This window comes from Geotrypetes seraphini, chromosome 1 (assembly GCF_902459505.1).
Source record: "Geotrypetes seraphini chromosome 1, aGeoSer1.1, whole genome shotgun sequence".
NCBI classification, from domain to species: domain Eukaryota; kingdom Metazoa; phylum Chordata; class Amphibia; order Gymnophiona; family Dermophiidae; genus Geotrypetes; species Geotrypetes seraphini.
In genome coordinates, this window is record NC_047084.1 from 135,755,419 (window position 1) to 135,773,367 (window position 17,949).

Below are 17,949 nucleotides of genomic sequence, written 5' to 3' on the forward strand. Positions count from 1 at the left end.
GTTAGCTTGGAGATCACCCATGTGTGAGAATATGCTGCCTGCTTGTCCTGGGATAAAGCACAGTTACTTACCGTAATAGGTGTTATCCAGGGACAGGAGGCAGATATTCTCACATCCTACTCATCTCCCCAGGTTGGCTTCTTAGCTGGCTTACTGAACTGAGGGACCGCACGCCTATGTCGGGCGGTAAGGCACTTGTGTATGCGCGGTGTGGGCTATCGCAAACTTTTTGAAAGTCTTAAAGTGGCGATGCACTTTTAAAGTGTCCATACTGGAGCTCCGTCGGTGACGTCACCCACCCTCTGTATTCGTTGTGATATGGGATTAACAGAACCGCAAATACAGAAAAACCGCAAATAACTTTTTCATATATTATTCGCTATTTTCTATTGAAAACCATCGTGAATATGGTGAAACTGCGAATAACATGGTGGGAGACCTGGCCTTTTTCTGAAGGAGAGGCAAAAGGCGGTGAAGAAATGCTGGGAATCAGTGATTTTCTCTGTAAACGCTTGGAATCAGCGATTTCTCTATGCAAGCTGATGTAATTTGGGGGGAGGAGCCAGCAAGCTAAAAACCGTGAATAATTGAAACCGCGAATACGGAGGGAAAAGTGTATCTGCCTGCTGTCCTTGGATAACACCTCTTACAGTAAGTAACTGTGCTTTCCTGTCTCATTCCTGCAAGTTCTTTTCCTGTCCCTGCCCCATTCTTGGAAGCTCCATCCTCATCCGCACAAGCTTCCAACACTTTAAAATCATAACTGTTCGAGGCTTGTGTGGTTAAGGCAGAGCTTACAGGAATGGGACAGGGACAGCGATAAAAATCCCGGGGATGGAATGGGGAAATTAAGTTCCTGTGTGGACGGGGACAAATTTACCTCATGTCATTCTCTACTCTCAACCTCAGTTGGAATATAATAACAGCAGAGTGATCTGTTTTTAAGACTACTCGCCCGCCGTACAAACTCGCCAGAGGTCTTTTTCAGCCATTTGTACGGCATTGTATGAAAAGAATATTAAGTTCTTGCTCTTGTATCTGGCAAAGTTCAAGATTCAGCACAGAGGTCACACCACATACTATGAACAAGTGGCAGAAGCACAGACTTTTTGTGGATTGACTTAACAGCGGATCTCTGCCTAAGGACCAATGAGGAATTTGTATCTGGACCTGGAGAGGTTTGGGATCATTCATTGTTGCTTCCTAAATGTCTGGGGAGCAAGGAGACCTGATGGTGTTCATGGTGAGGCCTGCTAACATGTTGGACCTAGTTCAACTGAATGACTTGCTGAACAGACTGCCAGCAATATGGTACCTCTAGGTGGATTTACTAGGCACATTTACTTTATTTAAGCTTATATAAATTCTTACATTCTTTTTTTTTTTTACTTTTTGACTTGGTTAAGTAGGGGATTTAATTATTTGATTATAAGTAGCAGAGGGATCTGGCCTTCACATGGCAGTGCGTTTGAACTGTCGCATTAGGTTTCCAGCAGGAATAAGTCTTGGAAACCGGGACCGTGTTCCTTTCTAATTCACTTATGAGTATTTAATTATATTTTCAATTGCAATTTTTTTAAAAAATTTTCTTATTTCTGGGGTCAGTATTCCTGGGTAGGTTCAGGGTATTGGGGTGGATAGAGGTGGTAGAATGAATAGATGTTTTGGCAAGTGCCTCTCTTGGAGGTTTGCTAGTGCTGTGCTCATTTACTACCAGGGGATAATTGAAACTGAACACTTTACATTTCTTTTAGTTATATTAATTTTTCATATTAGATATTTTATTTGTACTATAACCTAGTTTAATTTGGACAGTTTTGATTGATGTCTTGTTGGTCCTAAGGGTAATACTTGTGGGGAACCCAGTGATTATTAATCTGGCATTACGGGTGATGATTGGGGGGGGGGGAATAAGAGTAGACGTTAGGTAGGAAGATCCTAGGTAGTTGGACCTAGTGGAGGAATGGCTGAGAGGATGGGGATGGGTGGGGGAGAGGGCTGGGGTGGTGGGGTGGGCTTTAGACAAGGGGCGAGGGGGGGATGTACCATACATATACTCCATTTTGGTGTGGTTGGCTGTATGCCTGGATTATGTTGTTTGCTGGATTGGGTTCCTGGGCCATCCAAGGGGGTGGGGGTTGAGGGCTGGGACAGCCCCCTCCTGGTATAAGTACAGTATTTGCAATTCTTGCGGTATATGAAAGGTAGAATAGATGGTTAAAATCATGGCATGGAATGTAGGGGGGAAGTCATCTCCAATAAAGCACCGAAAACTGCTTCATGCCATGAAAAAACAGCAAGTACACACTGCCATATTGCAGGAAATACATCTCACGGGGGAGGAACACAAAAAGTTGTGCACATGGTGAGTGGGGGCCAACATCGAGGCCCCAGCAGTTGGGAAAAAAGCAGGCAAGTACTGAGAGCTGCTCTTCCCCTGTTCCTCTTTATAGTTTTGGTTGATTAACCATGGGTTTTTTCAGAAGTAGAATATTGGTTGTACCTATTTTGTGAGGTTGCTGTACTATTTTCTTCTGTAATTGTACTTTTTACTTCTGTAATTTGACTGTTGTTTTATTTTGTTCATAAAATCAATAAAATTTTAAGTGGAGAATATATCAGATTTGAAATATATATCCTGCTAGAGTTGGTGTTAAACATAACTGGGGACTGCAAAGCTCAGGCAGTACGTCTTTAGCTTCCAGCTGGCTTAGGGCTCTCTCTGACTAGGGGGCAGTTGCCCTAGTTACACTCCCCTAACACTGTTCCTGTCATGTGTGACTGCTGTATTCTGTTAGCATGATATTTCTGTGTACCATTTTGTAATAATTTGGCTTATTAAGTTTTCTTGATAGTAGAGGGGATATATGTGAAGGGGAGGGGAGACAGGGGTTTTGTTGATCCTTGCCCTGTATTATTTGTATTTATAAAATGACAATTGTATAGAATATTGTTTCTTTTTATACTTTAATAAAATATGTTCAATATAAAATCATAACTATTCGAGGCTTGTTCAGATGGGATCAAAGGGTTTGCAGGGACTGAGCTCGCTGGGATGGGGCAGAGATGTTTTTTTTATTTCTTAGTAGTTTGCCGGTCTACAAAATAATTCTTTTATTTCCACTGGTGCATAGGTGTAAAAAGGTTGAAGAACACTGGTTTAGGGGGACATGTGCATGACAGAAACACGGCACTTTGGTGTGATTGTATGTGATGATCTTAAGGTGGCCAAACAGGTTGAAAAAGTGATGGCAAAAGCTACAAGGATGCTAGGGTGCATAGGGAGAGGTATGGCCAGTAGGAAAAAGGATGTATTGATGCCCCTGTATAAAACTTTGGTGAGACCTCATTTAGAATATTGTGTACAATTCTGGAGGCCGCACCTTCAAAAAGATATAAAAAGGATGGAGTCGGTTCAGATGAAGGCTACTAAAATGGTGCGTGGTATTCGTCATAAGGCATATGGGGACAGATTTAAAGATTTTAATCTGTATGCTTTGGAAGAAAAGCAGGAGAGGGATGATATGATAGATACGTTTAAATACCTATGTGATGTAAATGTACATGAGTTGAGTCTCTCTCATTTGAAAGGAAGCTCTGGAATGAGAGGGCATAGGATGAAGTTAAGAGGTGATAGGCTATGGAGTAATCTAAGAAAGGGCTCTGGAGTAATCTAAGAAAATATTTTTTTACAGAAAGGGTGGTAGATGCGTGGAACAGTCTCCCGGAAGAGGTGGTGGAGACAGAGACTGTGTCTGAAAGTGAGACAGACACATGGGATCTCTTAGGGAGGAGAGGAGATAGTGGATGCTGCTGATGGGCATACTGGACGGGCCATTTGGCCTTTATCTGCCATCGTGTTTCTATATTTCTAACTCTCCACATGATAATTTTACCGCATCATGTGCACACAGTTTACCTGCTGGTATTTCCTAAAGGACTGGACTCTAATCATATATCCTATATTGTCAGTGCTGCATTATAATGCTGCCGATTCAGGGAAAACTTTTTATTCTTAGACAAGCAGGCAGCATATTCTCACAAATGGGTGATGTCATCCACGGAGCCCCAGCACAGACAGTGAAAAGTTAGTATAAGCTTTAGCAATCTTTTTAGACTGCCCACACTGCACATGTGCGAGTGCCTTCCTGCCCGACGCCAGTTCACGAGGTTGTTAGTTTTTCATTTTCTGTAGAGTGAAGACAACATATCTCTTGTTTCTCCGTTGAACATAAGAATTGTCGCTGCTGGGTCAGACCTGTGGTCCATCGTGCTCAGCAGTGCTCCGAATGAGTCCAGCCTCAACTGCGTACGTTCTAGTTTAGCAGGAACTTGTCCAACTTTGTCTTGAATCCCTGGAGGGTGTTTCCCCTATAACAGACTCTGGAAGAGCATTCCAGTTTTCTACCACTCTCTGGGTGAAGAAGAACTTCCTTATGTTTGTATGGAATCTATCCCCTTTCAACTTTAGAGAGTGCCCTCTCGTTCTCCCTACCTTGGAGAGGGTGAACAATCTCTCTTTATCTACTAAGCCCATTCCCTTCAGTATTTTGAATGTTTAAATTATGTCCCCTCTCAATCTCCTCTTTTCAAGGGAGAAGAGGCCCAGTTTCTCCAATCTCTCACTATACGGCAACTCCTCCAGCCCCTTAACCATTTTAGTCGCTCTTCTCTGGACCCTTTTGAGAAGTACTGTGTCCTTCTTCATGTATGGCGACCAGTGCTGGACGCAGTACTCAAGGTGAGGGTGCACCATGGCCCGGTACAGCGGCATAATAACCTTCTCCGATCTGTTCGTGATTCCCTTTATCATTCCTAGCATTCTGTTTGCCCTTTTCGCCGCCGCTGCACATTACGCGAACGGCTTCATCGACTTGTCAATCATAACTCCGAAGTCTCTTTCCTGGGAGGTCTCTCCAAGTACCACCCCAGACACCCGTTATTCGTGCATGAGATTTGTTATTCGTGCATGAGATTTTTTGTTACTGACATGCATCACTTCACACTTATCCACGTTGAACCTCATTTGTCATGTCGATGACCATTTCTCTAGCTTGATTATGTCACGTTGCACATCTTCGCAATCCCTCTGTGTCTTCACTACTCTGAATAACTTCGTATCGTCCGCAAATTTAATCACCTCACTCGTCGTACCAATGTCCAGATCGTTTATAAAGATGTGGAAGAGCACGGGTCCAAGCACTGAGACCTGCGGCACCCCACTGGTGATGCTCTTCCAGTCCGAGTATTGTCCAATTACCCCCACTCTCTGTTTCCTATGGAGTCAGCTTTTAATCCACGTGAGTATTTCACCATCGATTCCATGACTCATAATTTTCCGAAGTAGTTGTTCATGTGGAACCTTGTTGAACGCCTTCTGAAAATCCAGATAGACAATGTCGACTGGGTCGCCCTTGCCTATCTGCCTATTTACTCCCTCAAAGAAGTGCAGTAAGTTCGTCAAACAAGATCTGCCTCTGCTGAAACCATGCTTGCTGGTCCTCATCAGACTGTGTCCGTCAAGGTGATCAATAATGCGGTCCTTTATCAGTGCCTCTACCATCTTTTCTGGTACCGAGGTCAGACTCACTGGTCTGTAGTTTCCTGGATCTCCCCTTGAACCGTTTTTGAAGATCGGCGTAACATTCGCCACCTTCCAGTCTTCCAGAATCTTTCCCGATTTGATCGACAGATTGGGTATTAGTTGAAGCAGTTCAGCTATGGTCCCTTTCAGTTCCTTGACGACCCTCGGATGGATGCCATCCGGTCCCGGGGATTTATCGCTCTTAAGCCTATTGATCTGCCTGCATACCTCTTGTAGACTGACCATCAACCCTGTGAGTTTCCCATCTTCGTTTCCAGCATATAGTCTGATGGGTTCTGGTATGCTGTATATATCCTCTTCGATAATTACAGACGCAAAAAATGTGTTCATTTTGTCAGCGATTGCCTTGTCCTCTTTTAGCGCTCCCTTTATTCCATGGTCATCCAACGGTTCCACCGCTTCCTTTGCGGGTCGTTTCCCCTTAATATATCAAAAGAACGGCTTGAAGTTTTTCGCCTCGTATTCTCTTTTGGCCCCTTTTACCGCCTTATGACATCTACGTTGATGTTGTTTGTGCTTATTCTAGTTTTTGTCCGTTCTTGACCTATTCCATTCCTTAAACTAAGTTTTCTTGTTTCTGATCGCTTCCTTCACCTCTACAGTGAGCCACGCCGGTTCTTTGTTCTTTTTACTCTTGGATCCCTTGTTGATACGCGGTATATATAGATTTTGCACCTCGGTGACTGTGTCCTTAAAAAGGGACCAAGCCTGCTCTAGCGTTGCTTTTACACTTATATTTTTTATAATCTTTTGCAAGTTCTTCTCTCTATACTTGTGTTTTCTTTTGAAAAATAAGTAAAGTAGAAATGTAAAAAGAAAAGTAACTTTGGACCTTCTTCAAACTTTGTTCGAAGTTCAACAGACTTCACAATTCCATCCTTACTTCTTGCGGTGATCATCAAAGGATTTTTGGCCTTGTTTCTTTTCTATCCTGGCTCACCCGCTTTGACTGTATCTGACTCTGGGTCTGTAGATTGCCAGAAGATAAACACTATTGATTAATGTCAAAAGTTTTTCTTCTTTTGTTTCTTTCTTTTGACATATAGGTCTGAAGTTGGACTTGCCGGTACTGGTAGACATTGCTACCTCCATCTACTTGCATTAGTGGCATATTAACATCGACTGCAGTTGATGCATGCCTTTCTGTACCAATGTTTATTCCATACCTTCATCGGTGACATATTAGCATCGAGTCTATTTGATGTATGCCTTCTGTACTGATGTTTCAACCACGTCGATGCAGGTGATGTCGATACTTCATCTACGTACATCGATGGCATATTAGCATCGACTGTGGTTGATGTATACCTTTCTGTACTGATGTTTTTTCCATACACTCATCGGTGGCATATTATCATTGAGTATTTGATGTATGCCTTTTGGTACTGATGTTTTAACCACGTCAATACAGATGCATCGCAGTGGATACTGCCCTGCCAATTAAGCATCGAGTCCTTTTGATGCATGCCTTTCAGGTTGTCATTTCTGAAGCTCATCGCCTACATCAGTGGTACTTCTCTGGGATACATTGTCGAGGTTTAACTTCACATCGCTACCGATGTCTCCTTCCATGCAGGTTATGTCTCCTCTTGAGCGTACATCCTCATTGATGTGTTCTACCCCTCGACACCTTACCGTGCGATGCATTGCTACTAGCTCATCTCAGGAATCAGTGCAGGATATGGCACAATTTTTATTTTTTTCTCAATAAGCAGCCAGAGCCTTTTCTGAAGTTGCGTGCGGCTGCCTGAAATTTTTTCTCTGATGCAACCGGAAACAGGAAGCTGCGTCAGAGGAGAAGTTTCTGGCAGCTGCACGCAACTTCAGAAAAGGCTCCGGCTATTTGTTGAGAGAAAAATAAAAGTGAAGGTAAGGGGAAGGGAGGGAGATGCTTGGACCGCGGTGAGCGGGAGGGATGGGGCTGCTGGACCACATGAAGGGTGTTGGAGGGGGCAGGGGGGAGTGAGAGGAACAGACGTTGAAGGGAAATGGGGAAGAGAGAGTGGGGAGAAAATGGTGAAGGGAAATGGGGAAAAGAGAGTGGGGAGAAGACGCTGAAGGGAAGTGGGTAGGAGAGAGAAGTGGGTAGGAGAGAGAGGGGAGAAGATGCTGAAGGAAAGTGTGTAGGAGAGAGTGGAACAGTCACTGAAGGGAACTGGATGGAAGGAGGGGGATAAAGAAAACAGGCACATGCTGGATTGGGGAGATACCAGATCTGAGGGGAGGAAAGGAGGAGATAGATGCTAAAAACCACCTAGGGAAGGAAAGGAAAGATGAAAGGGAAGAAGACAGAGATGCCAGACAATGGGGGGAGCGGAGGGAAGAAGATGGGCACCAGACCAATTGGGGTGTGTGTGGAGGGAGAGATGGAAGGGAGAGGCCCAGTAACAGAGCATATGGAAGAGGCAGAGAGAAGGCAGACAGTGGATGGAAGGAATTGAATGACAAGAAGATGAGGAAAGCAGAAACCAGACAACAAAGGTAGAACATTTTTTTTTTCTTGCTTTATGATAAAGTAATATATTAGTTGTGTTGATAAACATTTATAAACAAAGCCCTGCCAGCTGCAGATCTTTTTCTCTTCACTTTTCAGAACTGCTTATTGATTTTATAAAAACAATATAAAAGTGCAATAATTTTACTTATACAGTAATATAACCAGAAAAGCATTAAGGTATTATTCCTGAAAGAAGGAAAACAACCCTCCCTCCCAAAACCCTCCCACCACCCCCACTCTGGATGTATATGAAGAACCGCAAAGATAAAGACTCCAGAGTCAGGGGCCAATGTGCAGCGGAACTGGTATACTGTAGCTCTAATGTAGGCTTACTGTCTTGAAATACAGGAAACTACTGTTCTCTTGCTAAAGTGAACCCCTGTTGAGAAAATAGGGATGATGATAAAAAGGTTTCAGTTGTATCAGAAGACTTTTTCCTCTCTTTGTTAGAGAGAACTTTAAACTTTGAATATACAAGGTCTGCACAGTCTTATGATGGTGTTTTCTTGCAGGTTAATAGCTGAGAAGGACGAAGTAGTCACTTTCACTAGACCCAGAAAGTACATCCAGTCTTCTGGTTCAGAACCCCCAGAACCAGGATATGTTGACATTCGAACTTTGGCAGAAAGCATATGTCGCTATGACCTGAACCGCATGGATGTAACATGGCTGGAGCTGATCAATGAGGAGTTTAAAGAAATAGGTGGGAATTGTTTTTTGTTTTTTTTTAAATAATATCTTTATTGGAGCAAACAGTATAGCCAAAGCGCAACAAATACATGCTCTCAGAAAAAAAGACAAGAATCGAGAACAACAGAACAGATGTAAACACAAGAAGCAAGCAACCTTCAGTGGTCAGCTGCGCCATGGCAAGTTGTCAGCTCATTTTCAAGAACCCAACCCAAGCTAAGAGCTACCCAACACACCCCCTTGTCCATTCCCTAATCTACAAAAGTAAAAGAAAAACCCAAGAAGCTCCACCAAACACACACCATTCACTCTACTCACTCACCCCCCCTCTGCCCCCCCCCCCCCCAATCCCTACGTTGCCCAGTTGAGTCTAGGAGAGAAACAGAGAGGAGCCCTTCAACTCAGGCTTCATCCAGAGGTCCTCACAAAGATAAACACTGTTACCACAGCCACACATAGTATTGTTGCTCAGGAGTCTGACATTTCCCCCATTCTAATATAAGCCGGAGAACAAATTCATATCAAGTTGTATTGAATTACCAGACCTCAAATATCCAAGGCACTACTTGACTGATTTTTCATGCCCTTACTGGGATGGTAAATTCATCACTTATCTTTTGTGCCCCTTTTTTAAGCACCTAAAGCACTTTATATTTATTGAAAATTGATATAATTATTTAAATACATTTTCTCAGCACAAGTCACTTTACCAAGACCAATGATGAATTTACCACCCTAGAAAGGGCATGAAAAATCAGTCAAGCAGTGCCTTGGGTATTTGAGGTCTGGTAATTCAATACAACTTGATATGAATTTGTTCTCTGGCCTATATTAGTTTTTGTTTTAGACAAATTTTTGTTTTCTTCATTCATAGTTGGTTTCTTCCGTTCTGCCAAGAGTTCACATCAGGCCAATTGTACCATCAAAGAGGTCCAAGCAGCAATGGGAGGACTCTCTTCCTCCAGCCAATGTTTCAAAATGATCTTAACCACAAGTAGAAATGCAAGGGCCAGAAATTTACGATCAGGCTCTGGGACATGATTATTGTGTTTTGACGTGGTTTGCAACATAACATAAAAAACACAACAAAGAGGAAGGAGTCCAGAGAAGAGCAACTAAACTGGTTAAAGGGCTGGAGGAGTTGCCGTACAGTGGGTCTCTTCTCCCTTGAAAAGAGGAGACTGAGAGGGGACATGATTGAAATATTCAAGATAATGAAGGGAAAAGACTTAGTAGATAAAGACAGGTTGTTCACCCTCTCCAAGGTAGGGAGAACGAGAGGGCACTCTCTAAAGTTAAAAGGGGATAGATTCCGTACAAACGTAAGGAAGTTCTTCACCCAGAGAGTGGTGGAAAGCTGGAACGCTCTTCCTGAGGCTGTTATAGGGGAAAACACCCTCCAGGGATTCAAGACAAAGTTGGACAAGTTCCTGCTAAACTGGAACGTACCCAAGTGAGGCTGGACTCATTTAGAGTACTGGTCTTTGACCTAAGGGCCGCTGCGTGAGTGGACTGCTGGGCAAGATGGACCACTGGTATGACCCAGCAGCGGCAATTCTTTTTTTTTTTTTTAATATATCTTTATTCATTTTTAAAGTATGAAAACAAGTGTACAATAAATCAAGTCATAATATACATTCTTCACTTGAAACTCTACAATCATACTATAAATTACCTCCCATCCCTCCCTTTCCAAATATTTTTGTAATTACTTATCACATTTTCATAAAACCCACCCACCCACCCTCCCACCATATTCATACTAAATGGGGATAAATACAATTATTTATTATAGTAATCTATTAATGGTCCCCACACATCTTTAAATTTCTTATAATAACCTTTTCTAACCGCCAATGTTTTTTCCATTTCATACACATGAAACACATTTCATACACACGAAACACATTTCATACCAGAATCAGTAGTTCAACCCTCTATAGTCTTTCCAATTCTGTGTTATTTGTTGGATGGCAACTCCTGTTAAAATCATTAACAGCTTATTATTATTCGAGGAGATTTGACTTTTGGCCCTCATAGACATCCCAAACAAAACTGTGTCATATGACAGGGCCACATGATTCTCTAACATACAATTTATTTGACCCCCAGATCAATTTCCAAAAATTATTAATAAGAGGACAATATAATAATAAATGATCTAGAGTTCCAGCCTCAAGATGACAATGCCAACATCTATTAGACTTAGAGCAATCCAATTTTTGTAAACGAACAGGGGTCCAGAGTGCTCTATGCAACAGGAAAAACCATGTTTGCCTCATAGGCGCAGACAATGTACATCTTATCCTCCAAGACCAAATACGTGGCCATTGAGATGCATTAATTTTATGCTTAATCTCAATGCTCCAAATATCTCTAAGTACAGTCCTTGGTTTTTTATTTAAATAGCCAGATAATGTTTTGTACCACTGCGCGGCCTGGTAACCCAGAAAGTCTGCCTGGAAGCATAAGAATTCTAGAGTAAAATGAGTATTTAAGGACTTCCATTCAGGGAACCCTGCCTGAATGGCCTGCTTCAATTGCAACCATTTATAATTTTGTTTTTTATCAAGACCAAATTTATGTTGCAATTGTGAAAAGCAGCGGCAATTCTTATGTTCTTATGTCTATACCAACCGTAAGTCTCATTTATTTAAAACAACATATATAAAGTGTAAGAGTCCTGGTCTTTATAAAGACCATATGAAGTCCCAGATGAAAAGAATCCTAGGAAAGTACCTACTGGGATCTGGGTTTAGGCAAACAAAATTGCCGTCATCAGGGGACAACTACAAAATGGACATAAATAATCATAAGATAAACACCTATAAAATCCTTAGGATACATATATAGAATAAGATGTATATAAACGTATAAAAACAATGCATAAAAAGCAGAAAAACATCATGACACAACAGAAGTCAATGGGCAGATACAAAACATTGAAAAAAGTAAATAACCATATATTACATCATGGAGCTGAATAACAACATTACACTTAACCCTTTCAGGACCATAAGGATCGTAGGCCAATTTTTGTAGTTTTGACGACATTTTTATGGTAAAAAGGGCTTGCAAATGCCAAAAAATTGATTTTTTTTTGTGAAATATCATTATTTTTTTTTTTTTTAAATCACACTTCTGGCTTATGGACAGTGTGGCAAGTGAATCTTCTCGTCAATCTGGCAACGACGCTAATGAATGAATGTCGGAACCAGTTTGTTTACACAAAGGCAGTATCCTATGGAATCCGTACATATCAAATTTAGAACTGTAGACTATCCCAATCAAAATTTATAGGATTTTAAAGTTATGGGACAAATATGTCCCTTGGTCCTGAAAGGGTTAAAAAAGAACAAGTCATAATTAGACTGCCATATATATTCATGGTGACGGGACAAAAGCGCGCGAGACAAACACATGCCGACAATTCAGTGCACGCTGCAGGAAAACCTTCTTATAAAGGGCTCTGACGTGGGGCTCTACTTAATAGGGATCGCGCTGCCGTGTTGGGGGTGTGTGGGGGTGTGTGTCACCCCCCACATTATACTGAAAACTTAACTTTTTCCCAAAAAAATAGGGAAAAAGTTAAGTTTCCAGTAAAATGTTGGGTTACAAACCCCCCCCCCCCACAACGCCAGCGCGATCCCTATAAAGTAAAGTGTGGAGTGTTCCCCACCAACACCCCCCGTCGGAGCCCTTTAAAAGAAGGTTTTCCTGCGGCGTGCTGAAATCTTGTGCTGAATTGTCGGCGCTCGTTTGTTGGCGTGCGTTTGTCTCGCGCGCTTAAGACTATGAACCATATTCATCGACCCAAAATGATATTCAAAAAAATTAAATAAATAAATAGCACTTGAAAAACATAAAAAATACACACCAGCATAAATAAGTTTACAAACATTTGATTGACATATAAAATGTATAGCCATCCAAACAATTACCATGTAAAAACAAATAAAAAAGAGAGAAGATAAATTGCATCTTAAAAAAAAGGGTTAAAACCAAACATACATTTCATAAAATATGTAATGTTAGGTCAGACTAAAGGTTTATCAGTCTCAGCTTCCTGTCTTGGACAGTGGCCAATCCAATTCATAAGTGTTTGGCAGGATTCCAAGAAATAGATAGAAACATAGAAAGATGACTCTTCTATGCTTTTATGTATAACATGCTTTGATGTACAGTGTTCTGTATGTCTAATAGCGTTATATAAATGATAAGTAGTAGTAGTAGTAGTGCATGGCTAATAATGGTTCATGAAGTTTTAGAAACTTGTCTAACCCCCTTTTAAAATCACCTATGTTAACTACCTTAACCACACCCTAGGACAGGGGTGTCAAATGTCAGTCAAATGTCAGCCAAACTAACCATGTCTGTTGTGATGATCCTGGCAGTAGTCATTGCTCTGTTATGTCTATTGCAGTACTCATCCCTCTTATCATATGGTCATTGAGTTATTATAAAAGCTGTTACATGTTTACATGTTGTTAATAGTATAAAGATTGTAATCTAAGTTCCTTCTGTTCCTTTCTTGTTTAATCAATATATTGCCTCTGACATTTTGACTTTAAACCATTCATACTTTTGATGGGCAATATAGCAAATAAAACAACGCTGAACATACCTCTCACCCTCTGACTATGAAACTAAGTCATGCATTTAAAACACCTGGGAAATTATTTTTTCATTGAAATTTGTTGTCCAAGGGCAGGTATGTCAAATGTCGATCCTTGAGGGCCACAATTCAGTCGGGTTTTTAAGATTTCCCCAATGAATATGCATGAGATCTATTTGCATGCACTGCTTTCATTGTATGCTAATAGATCTCATGCAATAGACATAACAGAGCAATGACTACTGCCAGGATCATCACAACAGACATGGTTAGTTTGGCTGAAATAATTGAGAGAAATAATAGGTATGTGGGCTGCCTTTCCTCTTTTATTCCCTTCTCTGGACTCACTTCCTCTGCAGGGAATTTGATGGTTTAATACAGCGAATAAAAAAAAAAAAAGAGATCCAAAGTAAGGAAGAGTAGCTTTGGGGGCTATTGATGTGACAGCCAACGTTGACACTTCTGGTGGAGTGAGAAGGTGCATGCTGGATTGGAGATATTGGTACAGAGCCTGTGGAAGCTGATACCTTAGTACTGCAACTGGTTCTCTTTCCTGATTGTAGTGGAAATGCTTAGGTTTGCAAAATTTATTTTCTACTTGGATGCCAACTTCCCTCCAACCATTTTAGTTTTGCCAGGCTCATGGTAGTTTATTGAAAACTTCTATACTGCTGCTAATGATTGCGGGAGTTGTCAATAACATAAGAACATAAGAAGTTGCCTTCACTGGGTCAGACCACAGGTCCATCGTGCCCATCAGGTCCATGACTTGTGAAGTAGTTCCTGACCATTTTTTATAATTTACCTCTGCTTCTATCTGTACCCCTCAATCCCTTTATCCAGTGTTCTCCCCAGCGCTTTTCAGCCGGGTGCAACGCCCAGCAAATTTAGATGCCCGTCCGGCTGTCATCTGCCGAATCCTGCTGCCACCCCTGCTTAACGCGCAGCCTGAAGAGCCGCCGAAAGACCCGCCGGACTTTAAACAAAACAAAACCCCAGCAAGCGACTCGAACTCGGCTTCCCTCCGAAACCGGAAGTTACGTCGGGGGGGGAGGGGGGTTAGAGAAGAGAAGCCGGCACGGACCATTAGAGCCCCGGAGCATGCGGGAAATAGGCCAGCCACGGAGGGAAGCTTACTTTAGGCCTTTCTCGCTGCCGGGTCCTGCCTACTTTCTGTTTCCGCGAAAGCAGGACCCGGCAACGAGAAAGGCCCGAAGTAAGCAAAAGCAGCAAGTTTTAAGCTTCACTCTGTCACTGCCATTTGGGAGATAGGTCAGCGACCAAGGGAAACTTGCAACTTGCCTTTGTCTGTAGCGAATCTGCCGGGTGTTTGAGACGGGGGGGGGGGGTGGAATGGGAGGAGAAATGCTGCTGTACCCAATTAGAGGGGGAAGAGAAATGCTGGTGCTTTTGCTGTACCCAATTGGGAGGTTAAGAGAAATGCTGCTGCTGCTGTACCCAATAGGGGGAGGGAGAAGAGTCATGCTGCACCCAATTAGGGGGGAGGGGGAAGAGAAATGCTGCTTCTGCTGTACCCAATTGGGGGGGGGAAGAGAAATGCTGATGATACTGCTGTACCCAATGGGGGGATGGGGGAGAGAAATACTGCTGCACCCAATTGGGGAGAGAGAAGGAAAGAGGGAGAAGGAAGATCAGGAAAAGGATGAAAGAGATGCAAAGACCATGGGAGGGAGGGAAAGGAGATACCATGGAGTGGAAGAGAGATGTCAGGGCATATGGGGGGGAAGCAGGGCCAGATTAAAGGATAGGCCCAGTAGGCACAGGCCTAGGGCCCGAAATGGTCAAGGGGGGCCCGCCAGTGCCGTGCTTAGGGGCCTCACCCTTGCTGGATTCGCTGGCAGCTGCAGCAGCCTCATCATTATCCCGGGCGCCCCCCAACCCGATCCGACCCTCCTATCTCTCCCTCCTTCCCTATCAGTGACGTGCCAGAGGGAATCACGGCAGGAGAAATCCCTGAAGCAGCCTGCTTAGAGTAGAGCAGTGCTATTTAGAGTCTCGTGATGGGAGGGAGGGAGAGATAGGAGGGTCATGGGGGGGAGAGTAACAGTCTGCCCCGGGTGCTCGGCCTGGCGTCATGAACTTCTTCGGCTAGCAACAGCATTTACAATTCACTGCTGTTGCCAGCTTCAGGCCTTCCTCTCTGCCGGGTCTTGCCTACTTCTGTTTCCATGAAGGCAGGACCCGACAGATAAGAAGGCCCGAAGCTGGCAACAGCAGCGAATTGTGAATGCTAGTTCATGACGCCAGGTCTTGGGTGACAGAAGGAGGAAAGGGAGCAGAGGGGGAGAGACTTCCTGCACCCAACTGGAGGGAGAAAGAAGATGAGGGAGGGAATGAAATGAGATGCCAGGGATTGGAGGGAAGGGAGGGAGGAAGGAAGAGATGCCAGGGCATGGAGGGAAGGAGGAAAGTATGCCAGACCAAGGGAAAAGGAAGGGGGAAAGGAAGGAGGAGATGTCAGAGCATGGAGGGGGAGGGAGAGATGGAAGAAAAGGAAAGGAGTGAGATGCCAGAGAATCAGGGAAGGGAAGATACCAGACTGTGGGGTGCGAAGGAAAGAAAGGAGAAGAGAGAGATGCCAGAGCATAGGGGACGGGGTGGTGACCGAGAGAGAAAAATGGAGAGGTGGCAGAGCTGAAATCAATCATGTACAAAGGAGAAGAGAAGGGGCACAGGATAGACAGTTTATTGAAGGAGCATAAACAGAGGGAAGATGCCATATGGAACGGGGAGAGGGCAGACAGTGGATGGAAGGGGCTGATGCTGCATGGAAGATAGAGCGGACAGATGCTGGCTAGAAAGAAGAGTGAAGACAAGATGATTAAAGCAGAAACGACAAAAGGTAGAAAAAAATTTTTTTGTTGCTTTACGTAGAATCAAGTAGTATTGTATCTATTGATTAAAGTTTATAAATAGGAAATGGAAATAAGGCAGTTTTTTGGGGACTAAACCCCTTTCCTCAGGTCAGCACAGGATACTATAACAGCAGGGGTGGCCAAATGGTCGAGCGCGATCGACCAGTAGATCGCAAAGGCAATGTGAGTCGATCGCATTGCCTTGGCAGTCTTTTTCTTCCTGTCTCCCTGAGCCAGGCCAGGCACGTAGAAGCGCTGGACTCACAAGACTTCACTTCCGACGTCAATTCTGACGTCAGAGAGGAAGTTCTGGGCCAGCCAATCGCTGCCTGGCTGGCCTGGAACTTCCTCTCCAACGTTAGAATTGACATCAGAGGTGAAGTCTTGTGAGTCCGGCGCTTGTACATTCCTCGCCTGGCTCGTGGAAGCAGGGAGAAATCGGCATGGTGGCTTAGGGGTTAGGGAAAGAATCGGGGAAGTGGAGAAATTGGCGCGATGGCTTGGGGGGCAGGGGGAGAGAGAAAGAGAGACAGAAAGAAAAGGGGAGAGGCAGAAAGAAAAAAATATTGGATTTATAGTCAGAAGAAGGAAGTGCAAACAGAGACTCATGAAATCACCAGACAAAAAGGTAGGAAAAATGATTTTATTTTCAGTTTAGTGATCAAAATTTATATCTGCTGTCTATATTTTGCACTATGGCCCCCTTTTACTAAACCGCAATAGCGGTTTTTAGCGCATGGAGCCTATGAGCATCGAGAGCAGCACAGGGCATTCAGTGCATCTCCCTGCTCTAAAAACCGCTATTGCGATTTAGTAAAAAGGGAGGGGTATATTTGTCTATTTTTGTATAGTTGTTCCTGAGGTGACATTGCATAGAATCGTCTGCCTTGACCTCTTTGAAAACCCGCGGAATATAAATGATAATTAACATTTTCTCTGCGTACAGTGTGCTTTGTGTTTTTTTTTTTTTTTAATTTTATTGTTGGTAGATCATTTTGACTTGGTCATTTTAAAAGTAGCTCGCAAGCCCAAAAAGTGTGGGCACCCCTGCTGTAGAGCCATTTCTTGTATGACTGGATGAGCTATATTTATCTTTTTTTTTTAGTTGTTTAAATTCATGCAGAAATAAATGGCTAGATTGAACCTAATGACTTCATTAACGCCTGTCCCTTTTTTTAACCTCTACACCATTTGAAAAAGGGCAAATACTTCTTAAATTTAGTAAAAATATTCTGGCACAAGTGTCAAACCTTAAAAAAGGAAGTCACATTGAGCATTGGAAAATAATAATAATAATTAACTAATAAAAATAGAACACATTTAGGGCTCCTTTTACTAAGTTACAATAGTGGTTTTAGCATGCGCTTAGCGCGCGTAGGAATTGCCACGCGGGCTAGATGCTAACACCAGCATTAGAAACATAGAAACATAGAAAGATGACGGCAGAAAAGGGCTATAGCCCATCAAGTCTGCCCACTCTACTGACCCACCCCATTAAGTCTGAGTACTAATGACCTAGTTCCTTAACTTGACCCTCGTAAGGATCCTACTAGGGCATCCCATTTATTCTTAAAGTCAATAACGCTGGTGGCCTTGATCACCTGCTCTGGAAGCTTGTTCCAGCGATCTACAACCCTTTCTGTGAAGAAATACTTCCTTATGTCAC

The 17,949-nt window shown here is 43.0% G+C and overlaps 1 protein-coding gene across 2 annotated transcripts in view; it reads left to right on the plus strand.

The window, feature by feature from the left end:
- Positions 1-17,949, plus strand: part of JADE1 (jade family PHD finger 1) — a 199,992-nt gene that overhangs the window by 88,533 nt on the left and 93,510 nt on the right. For both annotated transcript variants that reach the window (XM_033939135.1, XM_033939126.1), the window contains exon 5: positions 8,615-8,805. In XM_033939135.1, coding sequence (XP_033795026.1) covers positions 8,615-8,805 — 191 coding nt within the window. The remainder of the gene's footprint in view (positions 1-8,614; positions 8,806-17,949) is intronic.